The 15466-nt window shown below is 35.4% G+C and overlaps 2 protein-coding genes across 2 annotated transcripts; both read right to left on the reverse strand.

Annotated features, from left to right (window-relative positions):
• Positions 1–1402: 1402 nt before the first annotated feature.
• Positions 1403–2608, reverse strand: LOC133391879 (putative nuclease HARBI1). Its single transcript, XM_061648481.1, has 3 exons — positions 2007–2608; positions 1802–1946; positions 1403–1722 (listed from the first exon to the last, which is right to left on the reverse strand). Exons 1-3 carry the CDS (start codon positions 2457–2459, stop codon positions 1451–1453), a joined length of 870 nt encoding a protein of 289 aa, XP_061504465.1. The 5' UTR covers positions 2460–2608; the 3' UTR covers positions 1403–1450.
• A 5692-nt stretch (positions 2609–8300) lies between these two features.
• LOC133395140 (uncharacterized) lies at positions 8301–9947 on the reverse strand. The gene is given in 3 exon segments (XM_061663836.1): positions 8301–8732; positions 9359–9740; positions 9742–9947. Coding segments are annotated over 3 exon segments (1020 nt in total).
• Between the last annotated feature and the right edge of the window lie 5519 nt (positions 9948–15466).

The following is a 15466-nucleotide window of genomic DNA, read 5'->3' on the forward strand; positions in this document are numbered from 1 at the left end:
AGCACATACCTTTGTGAAACGTTGTTTTCACAAATGAAAGTTAACAAAATAGCTCACAGAACTAGATTAACCGATCGAAACTTTAGCAATGTTTCAAAAATTGTATGTTCACAAAAAATTCATCCGAATATCGAAGAAATTGCAGAAAAACAAACGGTGCCAGGTTTCAATCGAGAAATACAAAAAATATTTTTTTTGTACAAGACCCTATTTGAAATTTTATGAAACACATGAGCTCAATGAATCATATAAATGAATCGAAGAAAAGTATTGTCTTTTTTCATGGGTCATTTTTCGATTTTCAACTTTGCAGCCCGCAGTTCATTAAAAATTTGTATCACTATCAAAATGTGTTTGACTCAGCTGACATAAACGAATGGCACAGTGTACTTTATACATAAGTTTATCAGCGGTTACATTGACGCCCCGTTTCTATGACCAATTAATATTCAGGCACCTAGTAGGAATCTAAGGCAACGTCCCTTATTTAGTACTGTTTGTAGGTCTACGATATTTGGTTCTGATGATCCACTTTTGAGAATGATCAACTCATATAGCCCTGTTAACAGTATTGTCGATCCTAGCGTAAGCGTAAGGGCGGTGGCAACGCTTTTTCGCATGCGATTTTATCGGACGGCCTGTCAAATTTTTATATGGGATTTGACAGATAACGTCGGACGACGAAATCGCACGTCCGACGTTATCTGTTAAATCCCATATAAATCTCGTCCGATAAAATCTTATCCGATCAGCGTTGCCACCGCCCTAAATGTGCTAATATAAACTTTGCAAAGCTTATACTGACGAGTGAAATTTTTATTATTTTTGTTAATTTATTTTTGTGGTCAGCTTTTATTTATTTGCTCATGAGTTGAGTTTTTGTATTAGTTAGTAAACTAGTATTAAGTTATGGAAGCCAGAATGGCTAGATGATTTTGTTAAATAAATCATAATAATAATAATAATAATAATAATAATAATAATAATCATAATAATAATAATAATAATAATAATAATAATAATAATAATAATAATAATAATAATAATGCCATGCGCTACGTGCTCACTCAAAAACTGTGACGTCAGGCCGGCGGTCAAAGTGTTAACAACGTTTTTGTAGGTGATGCAGGATATCCAGCTGAGACTTGGCTCGTAACGCCATATCGTGATCCGTTGAGTTTAATTTTAACATTAGACATATCAAAGGAAGGAAGTTGTCGAACATACAATAGGAATTGTTGTGGATCCTGAGGGCTCACTGATGACAGCAGGGCTAATAACAATTTCCAGCAACTTAAAAATATTAATAAAAATATTAGCAGAGGGAACTTTGGGCTTTTTTGAAGAAATGCTAAAAATAATGAAAGATAAAAACTAATGTAATAAATCACACACAAAAAATTGTGCGCTGAATTCTTTTTATTCTGGGTAGCTTAATTGAGGTTCATCATTATTCATTAAATTCGTCGGTAATACCATGCATGATGAGAAGGTTGTGGAACATGCAACAAACGTTTATGATACGAACACATTTGTTCGGTGCATAATGTAGTAGCCTTTCACCATTCAAGCAGCGAAATCGTGCTTTGAGCAAACCAAACGTTCTTTCAATGATGGAACGTGCTTTGGCATGCTGTTCATTGAACAACGAATCTGGACTATTTGGCTCTGCATTTCTGCGCGGCTTGATAAGCCAAGGTTTCGAAGGATAAGCTGAGTCTCCTAGAATATATTAGAAAGCGTAAAATGTAAAGAAAAACTTAAAATGTGACATAAAAACGTAACATGTGAATAGACCAACCCAAGAGTTTAAACATTCGGTCTCCATTTCTCCATTTTTCTTCAAAATATGAAGAAATCGGACTGGAATTATAAATGTAAGAATCGTGATCTGAGCCGCCAAACCTCGCGTCTACAAAACGGATTATTTGCCTGTGGTCACATATCTGGAAGATAAGTTTCATATAATTTTATCGCTGTTAAATTAATGCACATCACATATTTACCATCAAAGCGTTAAGACTATAAAATCCCTTTCTATTGAAATAATAGATTGAGTTGTCGTGAGGCGCAGCGATTCTTATATGGGTTCCATCGATGCACATTACTACACCAGGAACAGGTAATTTCGAGTAAAAGTATCTTCTGGCATCTGCTCTCTCGTCTTCTGTTAGATCCATGGCAATTGCGTACGTTAGTTCACGTTCCAGAACTGTTAAGGTTTGATCTAACGTTTCTGAAAAAGTAGATTGGCCAATTGTCATGGTAAAATCGTTACCAACACCCTGTCGGTAAGATCCTTGTGCAAAAAACCTTAACACAGTAGCCAGTTTTTGTTCCGCAGATAAACCACGGTTATGTTTTGGAGCAATGAATGGGGCTATTTTTGCAAGAATTTCCTCGAACAGGCTCTTCGGGAGTCGAAAATTTTGCATAAATCTAGAAAAGAAACATTTCATCCAGTATTAAGATCAAAGTTCTATGAACAAATAAACAAACAGAAAAGAAACAGCTCACACATCAACACGATTGACGAGAAAACAAAACTCCAGGTTCTACTTACGCTTTATCGGATAATTCAAGCGGATCTAGCTGTTTCCGCAGCTCCCTACGATGTTGTGCAAGATTTTTATCAGCATCATCAATTTCACCAGTGAAAAATAAAGAATTGAGCATGATTTTCCAATACTTTTTGTTATGCAGCACTTTTTTCGGTTGCTAACTGGCTTCGTGACTTGTTAACAACCCTAGACTGACAAGCCAATTTGACAGGTGACGAAACTACTCGATCGGTAATTATATCGATCGATATAATTTTATCGACCGGTAGGGTTAACGTACCTATAGTGGTGCTAGTACCAATAGTGGTGGTATTGCACTAAAATGCGTCTCATACGATAAATTAATAGTAGTTAAGTTATATACGATAGTGTGAAATGTTCTCTAGCCTTTTACAAAGGATTTAAAAATGAAATGGGGCCATTCCATTTCTTAGTGACCGAAAAATCCATTATTTTGTAAAAGGTATCAGCATTTTTCCAAAATCCTTAGGATTTCATAACGATGATCATATTTTTGTTAACGTTCTAAATGACCAAATAACAACGCAATTATTAGTTTTTTAACATAATTGTTATCAAATGATATTGTTTTATTCAAATTCATTGGCTTTTGACCATTTTTACGTATTTTTAAGTATTTTTTTACGATAGTGCCATTATAGGTACACCAAACAGGCATGTTCCTATAGTGGTCCTAGTTCTAAAACCAATAAAAACAGGTAATTTTAGATTTTTTTCAACGGAATTTTTTACTTGTCGTACTGTTTTCATTAAAATAAGCAACAAAAATGAGTTTTCTGTAAGTAATTTACCAAACAAAGGCCATAATTCGCTTATTTGGCTGAGTGAAAAATCGACTTCAAATCAAGCAAACTCTTCTGGGTATGGGTTGACGACAGGTACTTCAGTCAATACTTTCAGTACTTTAGTCAATATTTTCATCAACCAAATTTATACATTTTTTACGATCAAATTACGCAAGAAATCATTATTATGGCAGTAATCCTTGCTATTCACACGAAAACAGCTTCAAAACTAAGTTATATTGATATTATACACTGTTTTGAGGCATCCTTGTTTACCACCACTATAGGAACACAATACGACGACTATAGGAACCATACCACCATTATAGGTACAACGAAGCAATCACAAAAATATGTATTTTTTCTTAAATTTGATGTGTTTCATGATTAAAATGGTTTTGCTTGCTAAGTTAAAACATATTCCAACTGTTATGTGTTAAAATATTCAGAAATTGTCGTTCCTGACACTTAAAATCCATTAAAATGGTCCACCACAAATTGCACCACTATTGGTACATTTACCCTAAATGAAATGCGTACGCGATACCAATTCGAGTAGATAAATTTATTGGTCGATATAGCCAAACCGGTGGTTAATTTTTATCGACTGGTTGACGATAGGCGCCACTGGCAAAAACGAATAAACATTTAGCTTTTGGCGAGCTTTTAGAATTCCTCGAAGAAGAAGAAGTCCAAATCGAACACATTCGAAAAATCGAAGAGAGGTTACACCGCACACAAACGTGTCGCACAATCATCTATAAAACTCATCACGATGATTCTTTTCAAACGAATGTTTTATGTATAAATGCAAGTCAAATCGAGCCAATTGCTACATGTGGAAGAGACCAACACGTAGAATTTGATAGTAGTAACAGCATTACTTGTGTTATTTTCGCAGCGTGTTCTACTAACACTTCACTCGTAAATAGTCTGGGGCATCCACAACACAACAGTACAACATATAACGCAAACCATACTAATCCGAACAGTAATTTTTATAGGCCTAGAAATAATTTCACACCACACAGAATTAACTACACACAACATAACCCTCCCCAATATAATTATGGGTACAATTATTCAAAAAGGCCATCACAATACAATATTTTTAACACCACATATAATCAACAACAAGCGAACCAAAATATGCCTAGAAAAAACTAGAACAAGGAACACGGATTAATCAAAAGAAAAATACCAGTATTCCCAGCGATCAAAATTTTTTTTTCTTTTATCAACCTTGTAAAATTGGTAAACAAACAGAACAAGCATCACATAGTAGCATCAAGGGAGAACTCGAGACTCTTGATATAGCGGCTACAAAAGATCGTAAACTAATGATCAAAATATTAACGCGGCATTCGCATACAACAACGATTGAATATCTAATTGATTCGGAAGCGTGTTTTAATGCCTTGAGTTTTAATTCAGCAAAACAGCTTGGTCAGATAGATTACAGTGATAAAATTAAATTAACTAGCTTCAATGGAACTTTATCCGAAGGGCTCGATTGTCGTTAATTTATTAATTGAAAAATCGTTATACCGCGCAAAATTTTACATAATTGAAACGCTTAGCATCCCTGGTATAATAGGAGCCATTTTTAAAAATGTACACAATTTCAATTTCAATAATTTTTAAAAATGTACACAATTGTCATTAAGAAAGGCTTTCAGACAAATACTCTGAAGAAGCAAGTATACACAAAAGTAGACGAGGAAAAATTGAATGAAAAAAAAATATGTTGCAAAATACTGTTAGTCATCAAAAGGAGAATGTCAATAACATTCAAGAGGGAAATTTTGAATTGCTCCCATGTATCGAAAAACAACAGGCAGATTGCGATTTATTCGATACGATCAAAGGAGGAAAATTAGTCGGATCAGAACGACTGGCAGAATTAATGAAAAGGATAAATTTAAATCATTTAGATAACTAAATGGAGAACAGTATTAAACAGATAATTAGTAAATACAACGACACTTTCTACTTGCCTGGGGATCATTTAACCTATACCCAAGCAGCAATGCATGAAATAGAAACAAGATCTAATATTCCGATTTATAGAAGGCACTACGGATTTCCAGTAGCAGTAAATAATATAATAGATGAACATATGGAATAAATGTTAAAGCAAAATATCATAGGATCAAGCAAAAGCCCATGGAATGCGTCTGTGATGTGTACAGGTGTCCCCCGAGATACGACTGTATTTGAGACTGAAAAAATGTCCCAAAGCAAGGCGTAAATCGAAAAAGTCATATGTCGAATATCTGTCAATGTTTAGTTTATAACCGAAGTTGAAGATGCGAAATATATGATATCGTGATTTTTATTCGAAACAATGTTTGATATTGTATTAATTCAACACCAAAAGTCGTTTATCCGATATAAATATTCAAGACCGGGAAGTTGTGGAATCTGTGGAAATGTGTTTGAAACGGTTATCAGCACAGAAATTCAAAAAAATAGATCAATTTCTTCTCAATGACAACTTTAAACTGTCAAAATCAAAATCGTCGTATCTGCGAATCGTTGTAACTCGAGGGGGTCGGAACTCGGGGGACGCCTGTATACCAAAAAATTGGATATTTATGGGGGAAAAAATCGCATTGTTATTGATTTTCTCGCACTAAATTTGATTACAAAACCCTTTATGTATCCAATACCTCCTATAGAGGAAATCATGGATAACATTGGTAATAGTAAATACTTTTCAACAATTGATTTAAAATCCAGATTTTTCCAAATACCAATAGCCCCTGAAAATGCGCCAAAAACAGCTTTTTCTACGTCAAAGGGGCATTACGAAATTTTAATAATGCCAATGGGCCTCAAAAACAGTCCGTCCACGTTCCAAAAGTTTATGAATACGGTACTTTATACAATTCAACCGGTTGAAATGATCGTATATTTAGATAATATTGTGGTGTTTGGTGAATCAAGAGAGGAACACATTAATAACCTAATTAAAGTTTTGGATGGATTGAAACAACATAACCTCAAAATAGAACCTTCAAAATGCAAACTCCTGCATAAGGAAATAACATATCTGGGTCACACTGTAAATGAATCCGGAATCAAACCCACCCGAGCAAATATTAAGGCAATATTATAAATGCCAACACCCAAAACCGTTTAACAGTTACGTGCTTTTTTGGGAACTATCAATTTTTTTGGGAAATTCATTCCTAATGTTTCTGATATTCGTACACCGTTGCACAAACTCTTAAAGAAAAATACTAATTTTATATGGGATGGAAAGTGTGATAAAGCCTTTAAGACACTTAATCAATATCTCATTTCTGAAGCTTTGTTATTGAGACCGAATTATACAGATATGTTGGTCATTACTACTGACACCAGTGATTACGCCCTTGGGGCGGTGCTATCTAACGAGAAAACGATAGAGTGTCTAATTGCCTATGCTAGTAAATCCCTTATAGGGGCTGAAAAACGATATCATCCGATAGAAATGGAATTGCTAGAAATTGTTTGGGCGGTTGAACACTTTAAGCATTATATTTATGGCCAGAAATTTATTATATATTCCGACCATAGACCATAAGGGTAACTGTACCAGTTTTCGGCAGCTTGATGCAACTGTTTGGTGTAAAATAGCAAAAATAATGTTATTTGGTATATTTTGCTATCAAAGTTATTTTAGTTTGGTTGATAAAATACCCTAGTATGTAGTGATTTTCACATTTATGAGTTTTAAATAGCTTTTAGATGAAATATTCATGAAAATTCAAACATTGGTTTTGCTTCTATTTTCGGCAGAATGTTCCAATTTTCGGCAGATTTTGTTCCTATTTTCGGCATCGCGAATATACACTGAAAATCGTTTGTTTCATTATTTGTTTAATTAGGATAAATTATTTATGTCATTTTAAAACTGCTATATCCCTTAAAATATTCATTAAAACTGATTAAATAGTTTATTTTATGTTAACAATTTTGTTTATCGTACTGTCAGTTTTTGATGTCTTTAGGCTGCGAGTAACAGATGATGCTGTCAGTGACGGTCATAATAGAAAGTAACAGCAAAACATTAACCAATACAGTTCCCGCTTTCGGCAGACTATCGTAACTGAACCATGCTTCTATTAAACTTTTTTTTTATTGTGCTTCAAATTTTATCATTATCAATAAAATTTTAGTTATATTAGGCAAACTGTCTTAATATTGCGTAAAAATTTCTTGAGCATATACATCTGTTCTCACGTAATTTTGAATTTCAATCGGGTCGCTATAGATTGCCAACCTCAATCGTATCAGAAGCCCATAAAAATGCAATTGCGAAGGATCCAAACATACGTACAAATGATCCATTACAATCGTTTAAATGTACATGCATTGCAATCCATATCAATCGGATTATGATTCAAATTTGGATGAGAATAGGTGTACACAGCAAGTAGCGCAGTAGAACCTGGCATAACGAGATGAACCGGTTTCAGTGATTCACTCGTTATGTAATGTTATGTGAAAAACTCGTTATGCAGGGGACTCTATTCCATATGATTTGAATGAAAAGTGAGGCAACTAATTCCGGTAATTAATAAAAAAATAAATTATCAAAATTATAGAAATGCTTACTGTTAACCAAATGCGGTCTATATTTTACATAAGCTCGCTAAAATACGTATCCTGAACGTGGAAAATATTGATCGTTACTCGAGAATTTACTCGCTGAGAGAGGCATTTGTAGAGTATTTGAATTTGCTCGTAATGCGAAAAATTAGTAATAAGGGGTACGCTTTATGAGGCTTTCAACTATCATTTTTGACACCCATATCGGAGAGAGGAGACTATACTCTTTATAACTTACTTTTCATAATCAAATAATGTTTCAGGCAGATAAAAAAACCATGATAAACACAGTTAAAATTCTGTTAAGGAATAAGATTCTATTTATTTCACTTAACTATAATAATTTAATTCGACTACAGCACTTTTTTACGTTATCACATTCGTTTTTCTTTAGAAATCGAGCTTCTTTTTTAGCTTTTTGTTCCGCTTCTCGCTTTTCTTTGTCTTTCTGGCGTAGCATAGCTTTTTTCTTGCGTTCCTCTTGCAGTCGAAGTTTTTCTTCCTCTTTGCGGTTCATGTCATGCAGCCGCTCTCCTGCAGTAAGAACTGAGTAGTAGCGCAATTTAAAATTGCGATGTTTTTGACTTTGGCAAGGTGTGGGGGGCAAGTTGAAAACGTCTGAAAATGGCACATTTTCCTTATTTTGAGCTTTGCCTGCTGTATTAGGCTCTCGCAAACGATTCTTCCACCAGACGTTCCAGGTTGCTAGATCCTTCTGAAGAATTTGGGGGCTCAGCCTGTTCCATGAACGAGTCATTTTGATCAATCAGTTGCTCTATTGGTGGTTCAGATGGTTCGAAAAAAAACGTATTAATGTATGGAACTTTGTCTGTACAGTTCGACGGAAGAAAATGGTTCAACAGGATCGATAATCAGGTCTTCACATGCAAAACCATGTGAATAATGTTGAGTCCATAATAGTTCATTTGTACAAACTGTTGCACTGTAATGGTCTTGTGAGTAGTTGTGCGATTCAAATGGTATTTCCATTTCCTGGTTGTCTAGATTTTCATTCAATAATGTTGAATAATATTCGGTCGATAAAGGTTCACTTGTATAAACTGTATATGTTCGTGTGGGTGGTTCTGGGATTCAGATGGTATTTCCATTTCATAATTACTTAAAAGTGCGATGCTTTGTAAATCATAATCTTCCATTTTTGATTCTATTGTAACATATGGCTTTATGAATTCTGTATAAAATATTTAATGCATCTTTCAAGGCGAGATAGTTTTGTAATGTCCTTTTTTGTTATTCTTTGCAGCGCTTCGTCATGTCTAACGCACCGATCATGTCTAACGCATGCCTCAGTGTGCCAGTTGGAATTGATGCATATTTTTAATCACTGTTTGGATGTGTAGGTGTTGTTCTAGTATCTCCTGCATGTATTACCGTTGCCTGGGAAGCTATTTCTGGATGAGTTGGGCCGGGATGTAACTGTAATTTGTTTAGGAATTTCGTATAGTCAATGTGCTCTGGGGTGAAGGGATGCAAACCACACACTCGGAATCCATTTTTTATACCAATTTTCATTGCTTTCTGTAGCATTTCGCCGAAATAGTTCAGGGTGAAATTTTCATTAGCATTTTCATAACGCCATTGCTCCAGGGAATCTCTCCATGCATCTTTCAGCGGTTTAAAAACGGCAACGTCAGCAGGTTAGGTGATGTGGGTTGTGTTGGGGTATAATGCAATAAAAATTATACCAAGTGATTGGCAAATATCAACAACTTCTATCGATTTATGGGATACATGGCCGTCCACAAAAAAAAAACGGAAATTTTGTGCCTTGTTTCACTAAACACGGATGAAACACTTTTTCTATGTAATTTTTAAAATTGTTGGTATCCATCCATCCACGTTCACTATGGCCCATACCCCATGCAGCCGGAAAACCTTGTAAAATTTCCCTTTTCAGTCGTTGTCCGGGAAAAATGATGTGTCGATGCACAACAAATCCACTGGCGCTGAACGACAGCATTACCGTTATGTTCTGCTTTGCTGGTGCTTTATCGATTTCATATACATTACGTGACCCTTTTTGTGCAAGCACTTCCTTTGTTTTAGGATGCATATAAAACAATGTTTCATCTCCATTAAAAACTCTTGAAGGGTCTTGTAGAATATTGGTATAGCCGTTATCACTTAACCATTTGAACACAGATGCAAACCATCCTCTGATATCACTTTCACTCACTTTGCTATGTGCTGTTGATACAGCTTCTGGTTTGCAAAACGATAGCTCGGGATTTCGCCTTAAAAATGCTTCAATCCATTTTCTTCATATATTTTACACATTACAAAAAGAGAAATTAGTTTTGATTTGTTTTTCTTACACGACATAAAAGCATACCAAGTTGATTATCCTTGAACGGCGTTGTTTTTGAATTTAGTGTTATGTAGTCAACTATTTTCCGTAACAAGTGGTTTCTAGTAACTGGAAATCCTCTTTGTTGCATTTCTATTATCCAGAGAGCAATTTGTTTTTCTTCGTCGTTAGTTAAAATGGATTTTGGTCCATTGGACGTTCCTAACTGCCACCGAGAACTAAGACTACGTGCGCTTTCATTTTTTGTCTATTGTCGTCTCTTTCACACCTACGTATGCTTGATGTGGAGCGATTGCGGCACCTACAGAAAATGTAAACATTGTGGACTGCTCATCCAAGAGTGCTCCAGCATTTATTAAATAACAATTGTATGAAGTCGAGTGAAAATAGTATCAAGCCGTGTTAAAAGAATAAATTTAATGTATCCCGACACTGTCCATAGTCATGCGCGTCAAATAGCACGGTTGGAACGTGTTGTGTACTGAATTGCAAGACTACGATAAGTTCCAATCGATAGGTTTATTAAAACTGAACGTGTTATTTGCATTCCCTACTTTTTATAGTCCAGAATACAACAACGTGAATTATGATCAATTAATAGTTATTGCATGAAAATGTTATGAATGCAATGTGTGCTATGATCCAACAGAACGCTAACATGCTGCGAAGCGAATGCTTTTTGCTGAACAACCGGAACCGGACCCCGGGTACCCGCTGCGCAAAGCAAATTTGAAAGAAAAGATTTTTTTCCACTTTGAAGATTTTTCACCTTGAGAAAAAAAATACATATTACATATAATAAAAAATACAAATACATAAAATACGTATATATATTTATTAATAATATTTTTCGTCTAAAAGTAATTTTGAAAAAAAGAAAAGATTTTTTTTTGAAAACTTCAAAGGTTTTTTACCTAAAAAAAAAAAAAAAAAAATATATATATATATATATATATATATGTATATATATATATATATATATATATATCTATATATATATATATATATATATATATATATATATATATATATATATATATATATATATATATATATATATATATATATATATATATACATATAGTTGACTACATAACACTAAATTCAAAAACAACGCCGTTCAAGGATAATCAACCTGGTATGCTTTTATGTCGTGTAAGAAAAACAAATCAAAACTAATTTCTCTTTTTGTAATGTGTAAAATATATGAAGAAAATGGATTGAAGCATTTTAAGGCGAAATCCTGAGCTATCGTTTTGCAAACCAGAAGCTGTATCAACAGCACATAGCAAAGTGAGTGAAAGTGATATCAGAGGATGGTTTGCATCTGTGTTCAAATGGTTAAGTGATAACGGCTATACCAATATTCTACAAGACCCTTCAAGAGTTTTTAATGGAGATGAAACATTGTTTTATATGCATCCTAAAACAAAGGAAGTGCTTGCACAAAAAGGGTCACGTAATGTATATGAAATCGATAAAGCACCAGCAAAGCAGAACATAACGGTAATGCTGTCGTTCAGCGCCAGTGGATTTGTTGTGCATCGACACATCATTTTTCCCGGACAACGACTGAAAAGGGAAATTTTACAAGGTTTTCCGGCTGCATGGGGTATGGGCCATAGTGAACGTGGATGGATGGATACCAACAATTTTAAAAATTACATAGAAAAAGTGTTTCATCCGTGTTTAGTGAAACAAGGCACAAAATTTCCGTTTTTTTTTGTGGACGGCCATGTATCCCATAAATCGATAGAAGTTGTTGATATTTGCCAATCACTTGGTATAATTTTTATTGCATTATACCTCAACACAACCCACATCACCTAACCTGCTGACGTTGCCGTTTTTAAACCGCTGAAAGACGCATGGAGAGATTCCCTGGAGCAATGGCGTTATGAAAATGCTAATGAAAATTTCACCCTGAACTATTTCGGCGAAATGCTACAGAAAGCAATGAAAATTGGTATAAAAAATGGATTCCGAGTGTGTGGTTTGCATCCCTTCACCCCAGAGCACATTGACTATACGAAATTCCTAAACAAATTACAGTTACATCCCGGCCCAAGTCATCCAGAAATAGCTTCCCAGGCAACGGTAATACATGCAGGAGATACTAGAACAACACCTACACATCCAAACAGTGATTAAAAATATGCATCAATTCCAACTGGCACACTGAGGCATGCGTTAGACATGATCGGTGCGTTAGACATGACGAAGCGCTGCAAAGAATAACAAAAAAGGACATTACAAAACTATCTCGCCTTGAAAGATGCATTAAATATTTTATACAGAATTCATAAAGCCATATGTTACAATAGAATCAAAAATGGAAGATTATGATTTACAAAGCATCGCACTTTTAAGTAATTATGAAATGGAAATACCATCTGAATCCCAGAACCACCCACACGAACATATACAGTTTATACAAGTGAACCTTTATCGACCGAATATTATTCAACATTATTGAATGAAAATCTAGACAACCAGGAAATGGAAATACCATTTGAATCGCACAACTACTCACAAGACCATTACAGTGCAACAGTTTGTACAAATGAACTATTATGGACTCAACATTATTCACATGGTTTTGCATGTGAAGACCTGATTATCGATCCTGTTGAACCATTTTCTTATATATATTTATCAAATATTTATATATATATGTAAATATTTATATATATATGTACTCCGTATTTAGGAAAGTAGGGTTGAGGACACTTTTCCTTACCCGCACGACAAAATTGAGCAGTTTTGTAGCTCGGATTTTCGATCGCTTTCCGCAAACAGCGATCGAAAAAGCGAGCAGAAATGTCAGGGAAAATGCTTGGATTCCGATCGAAGAAATATTTCATTCCAAAATTTTCTGCGCCGAAACTTTCGAAATATTTCACAGCCATGGGCTGTGAAATATTTTGGAAGATTGAGTTTGAGAAGTTTTCGATCGCTTTGCGCAGCGGGGTATTGCTGATCGGTCAACCGACTGAACAGCTGATAACCAAACGTGGTTACCAATTGGGCAGAGCCTTCGGCGGCATCTGCTAATGGGGAGAAACACTAAACACGAGTGATCTACGTGTCTGAAGCTAGTGAACTGTCTCACTGTTTCGAATAAGCTTTATTTATAACGAATTCTTAAACAGTGATGACACAATGTCTTTTACACTTATTTTATGTTTACGACTAAAATGGACCTATTTTCATTATGTGGTTGCTAAACTTCTTAGTTTAAGGTTTGTTCATTAAAATATAAAGTCAATGTCCAGGTGTTTGTTGGTCACTTGGCGTTATTGTTGCGCAATCGTTTTGCAGCCGTTCTGAGTTGCGAGGCGCGTTTTATATTACCGTCGCGTTATGTTTTTATAAATTGTCGGTGTTTTTAGTTGAATGGTTTTGGTTAGCAACGATTATGTTGAGATGGCCTTTTTGAGTTGGTTCAACTCTTAATGTTATGTCGTCCGGTTTTTGGTTAGGAACGATTGTATAACTGCTAAGGTGGCTCTATAGCTTGGTTGAACTGTTAGCAGTAAATCTGCCACAGCAACAATACAGCTTAAGCCGGAAAGCGTGATCGTTCCTGTGCACGCCCATTGCCAATGTAATGGACACCGAATCGACGGCAATCGTAGGGGTTAAGCAGTTGTACCTGGTAAGAATAGTACTTATAAGCATCTTGTTGTTTGATAAAGTTCTTACCCTATGCATTGCTCTTGTTCTAGCCACATTCAGCAATGTATATTGCCATTTTATAGCCCAGGAGAGATTTATACTGCATGTCTTCATGCGTGGTAAGCGCATGGCATGGGGAACCGCTTTTGCTGCGTGAGTCAGCAAGCAGCAGCAGATTCTTTGGCAAGTGACAAAGTCATAAAAGTAGGTTATTATCAATTAGTAATATTTGGGTGCAATACATTTTACTTAACACTTTTACTATTTATTTTATACAGGTATCTGGTAGCGCGTTTGGAATCAGCTTAAGGTGCACAGTCTCAAGGGATAGTAATGAACAATTCATGTCCGTTAGGATGGTGCATATTGCGAGCCATAGACGAATGCACTGTTTCCGCTCCATATTCTACACCTTATGTGCCCTATGATGCATATGTTGCTGCGTTATGGATCATATAGCGAACCTATGGTGCTCTCCTGTACAAAAAGTGATCTTGAGCGAAACGATCGCAACAACTAGTGCATGCATATACATGCCTCACGGTGTATGCAATCTTTGCAAACAAGACTGCAACTCCAAAAACAAATTTTCATGTCGCATACTTACTCCTCTTAAAATAATGTTTTTTTCTTATTTTTTATGAGTCCCGCATAATACCAAGACAATTGCTACTTAATATGTTTTCGGATTGTGGATGCAAATATAGAGCTTTTGGATTTTAAGTTCGGTATATTTTTCATGGGCCGATCTCGTAGTACAGTCGTCAACTCGTACGACTTAACAACATGCCCGTCATGGGTTCAATCCCCAAATAGACCGCGCCGCCATACGTAGGACTGACTATCCTGCTATGGGGGGGAATCAATTAGTCACTGAAAGCCAAGCCCACAAGTGGGTACAGGCAGGCCTTGACCGACATCGGTTGTTGAGCCAAAGAAGAAGATATTTTTCATGAGTTCATGTATCGTAATAATATTATTCATTTTTCGTACAGCTCACCAAACGGACACCACTGAACTAATACTACTAACAAACCAAAATGAATTCTTCATAATTCAATTTAACCAAAACCTATGCTACTATTTAGAACTATACTAACTATACTATACTAATTGAAAAAAATATATGGCAAAAAACTACATATCTACTATTTACAAATTCAAATCAAAGTTCAGATCTTCGCGATCTTGAAGACCTTCAAGATCTACTACATTCAGGTGAGGTTCTTCGTTTTTGGCTTCTTAGTTCTCAGGAACGCGTGCGCCGGCGTAGTGCAATTTTAAAATAAATTACTTTTTGATGAAACCTTCCTTCACTACCATGTGGTCAGTGCTTCCAACTTTTGCCATCAGTGACACAATATTTGGATAATTTTTGAGCGGTATATTTCCGTTCTTGGCTATTCACCTACAGGAAGGCATGAACGCCTTTGAAAAAAGCAGTTTGCCCTTGCTTGGTTCAACCGTTTCATCGAATACGGCGACATCACCTC

The sequence above is a fragment of the Anopheles gambiae genome, chromosome 2 (genome assembly GCF_943734735.2).
Source record: "Anopheles gambiae chromosome 2, idAnoGambNW_F1_1, whole genome shotgun sequence".
Classification (NCBI taxonomy): domain Eukaryota; kingdom Metazoa; phylum Arthropoda; class Insecta; order Diptera; family Culicidae; genus Anopheles; species Anopheles gambiae.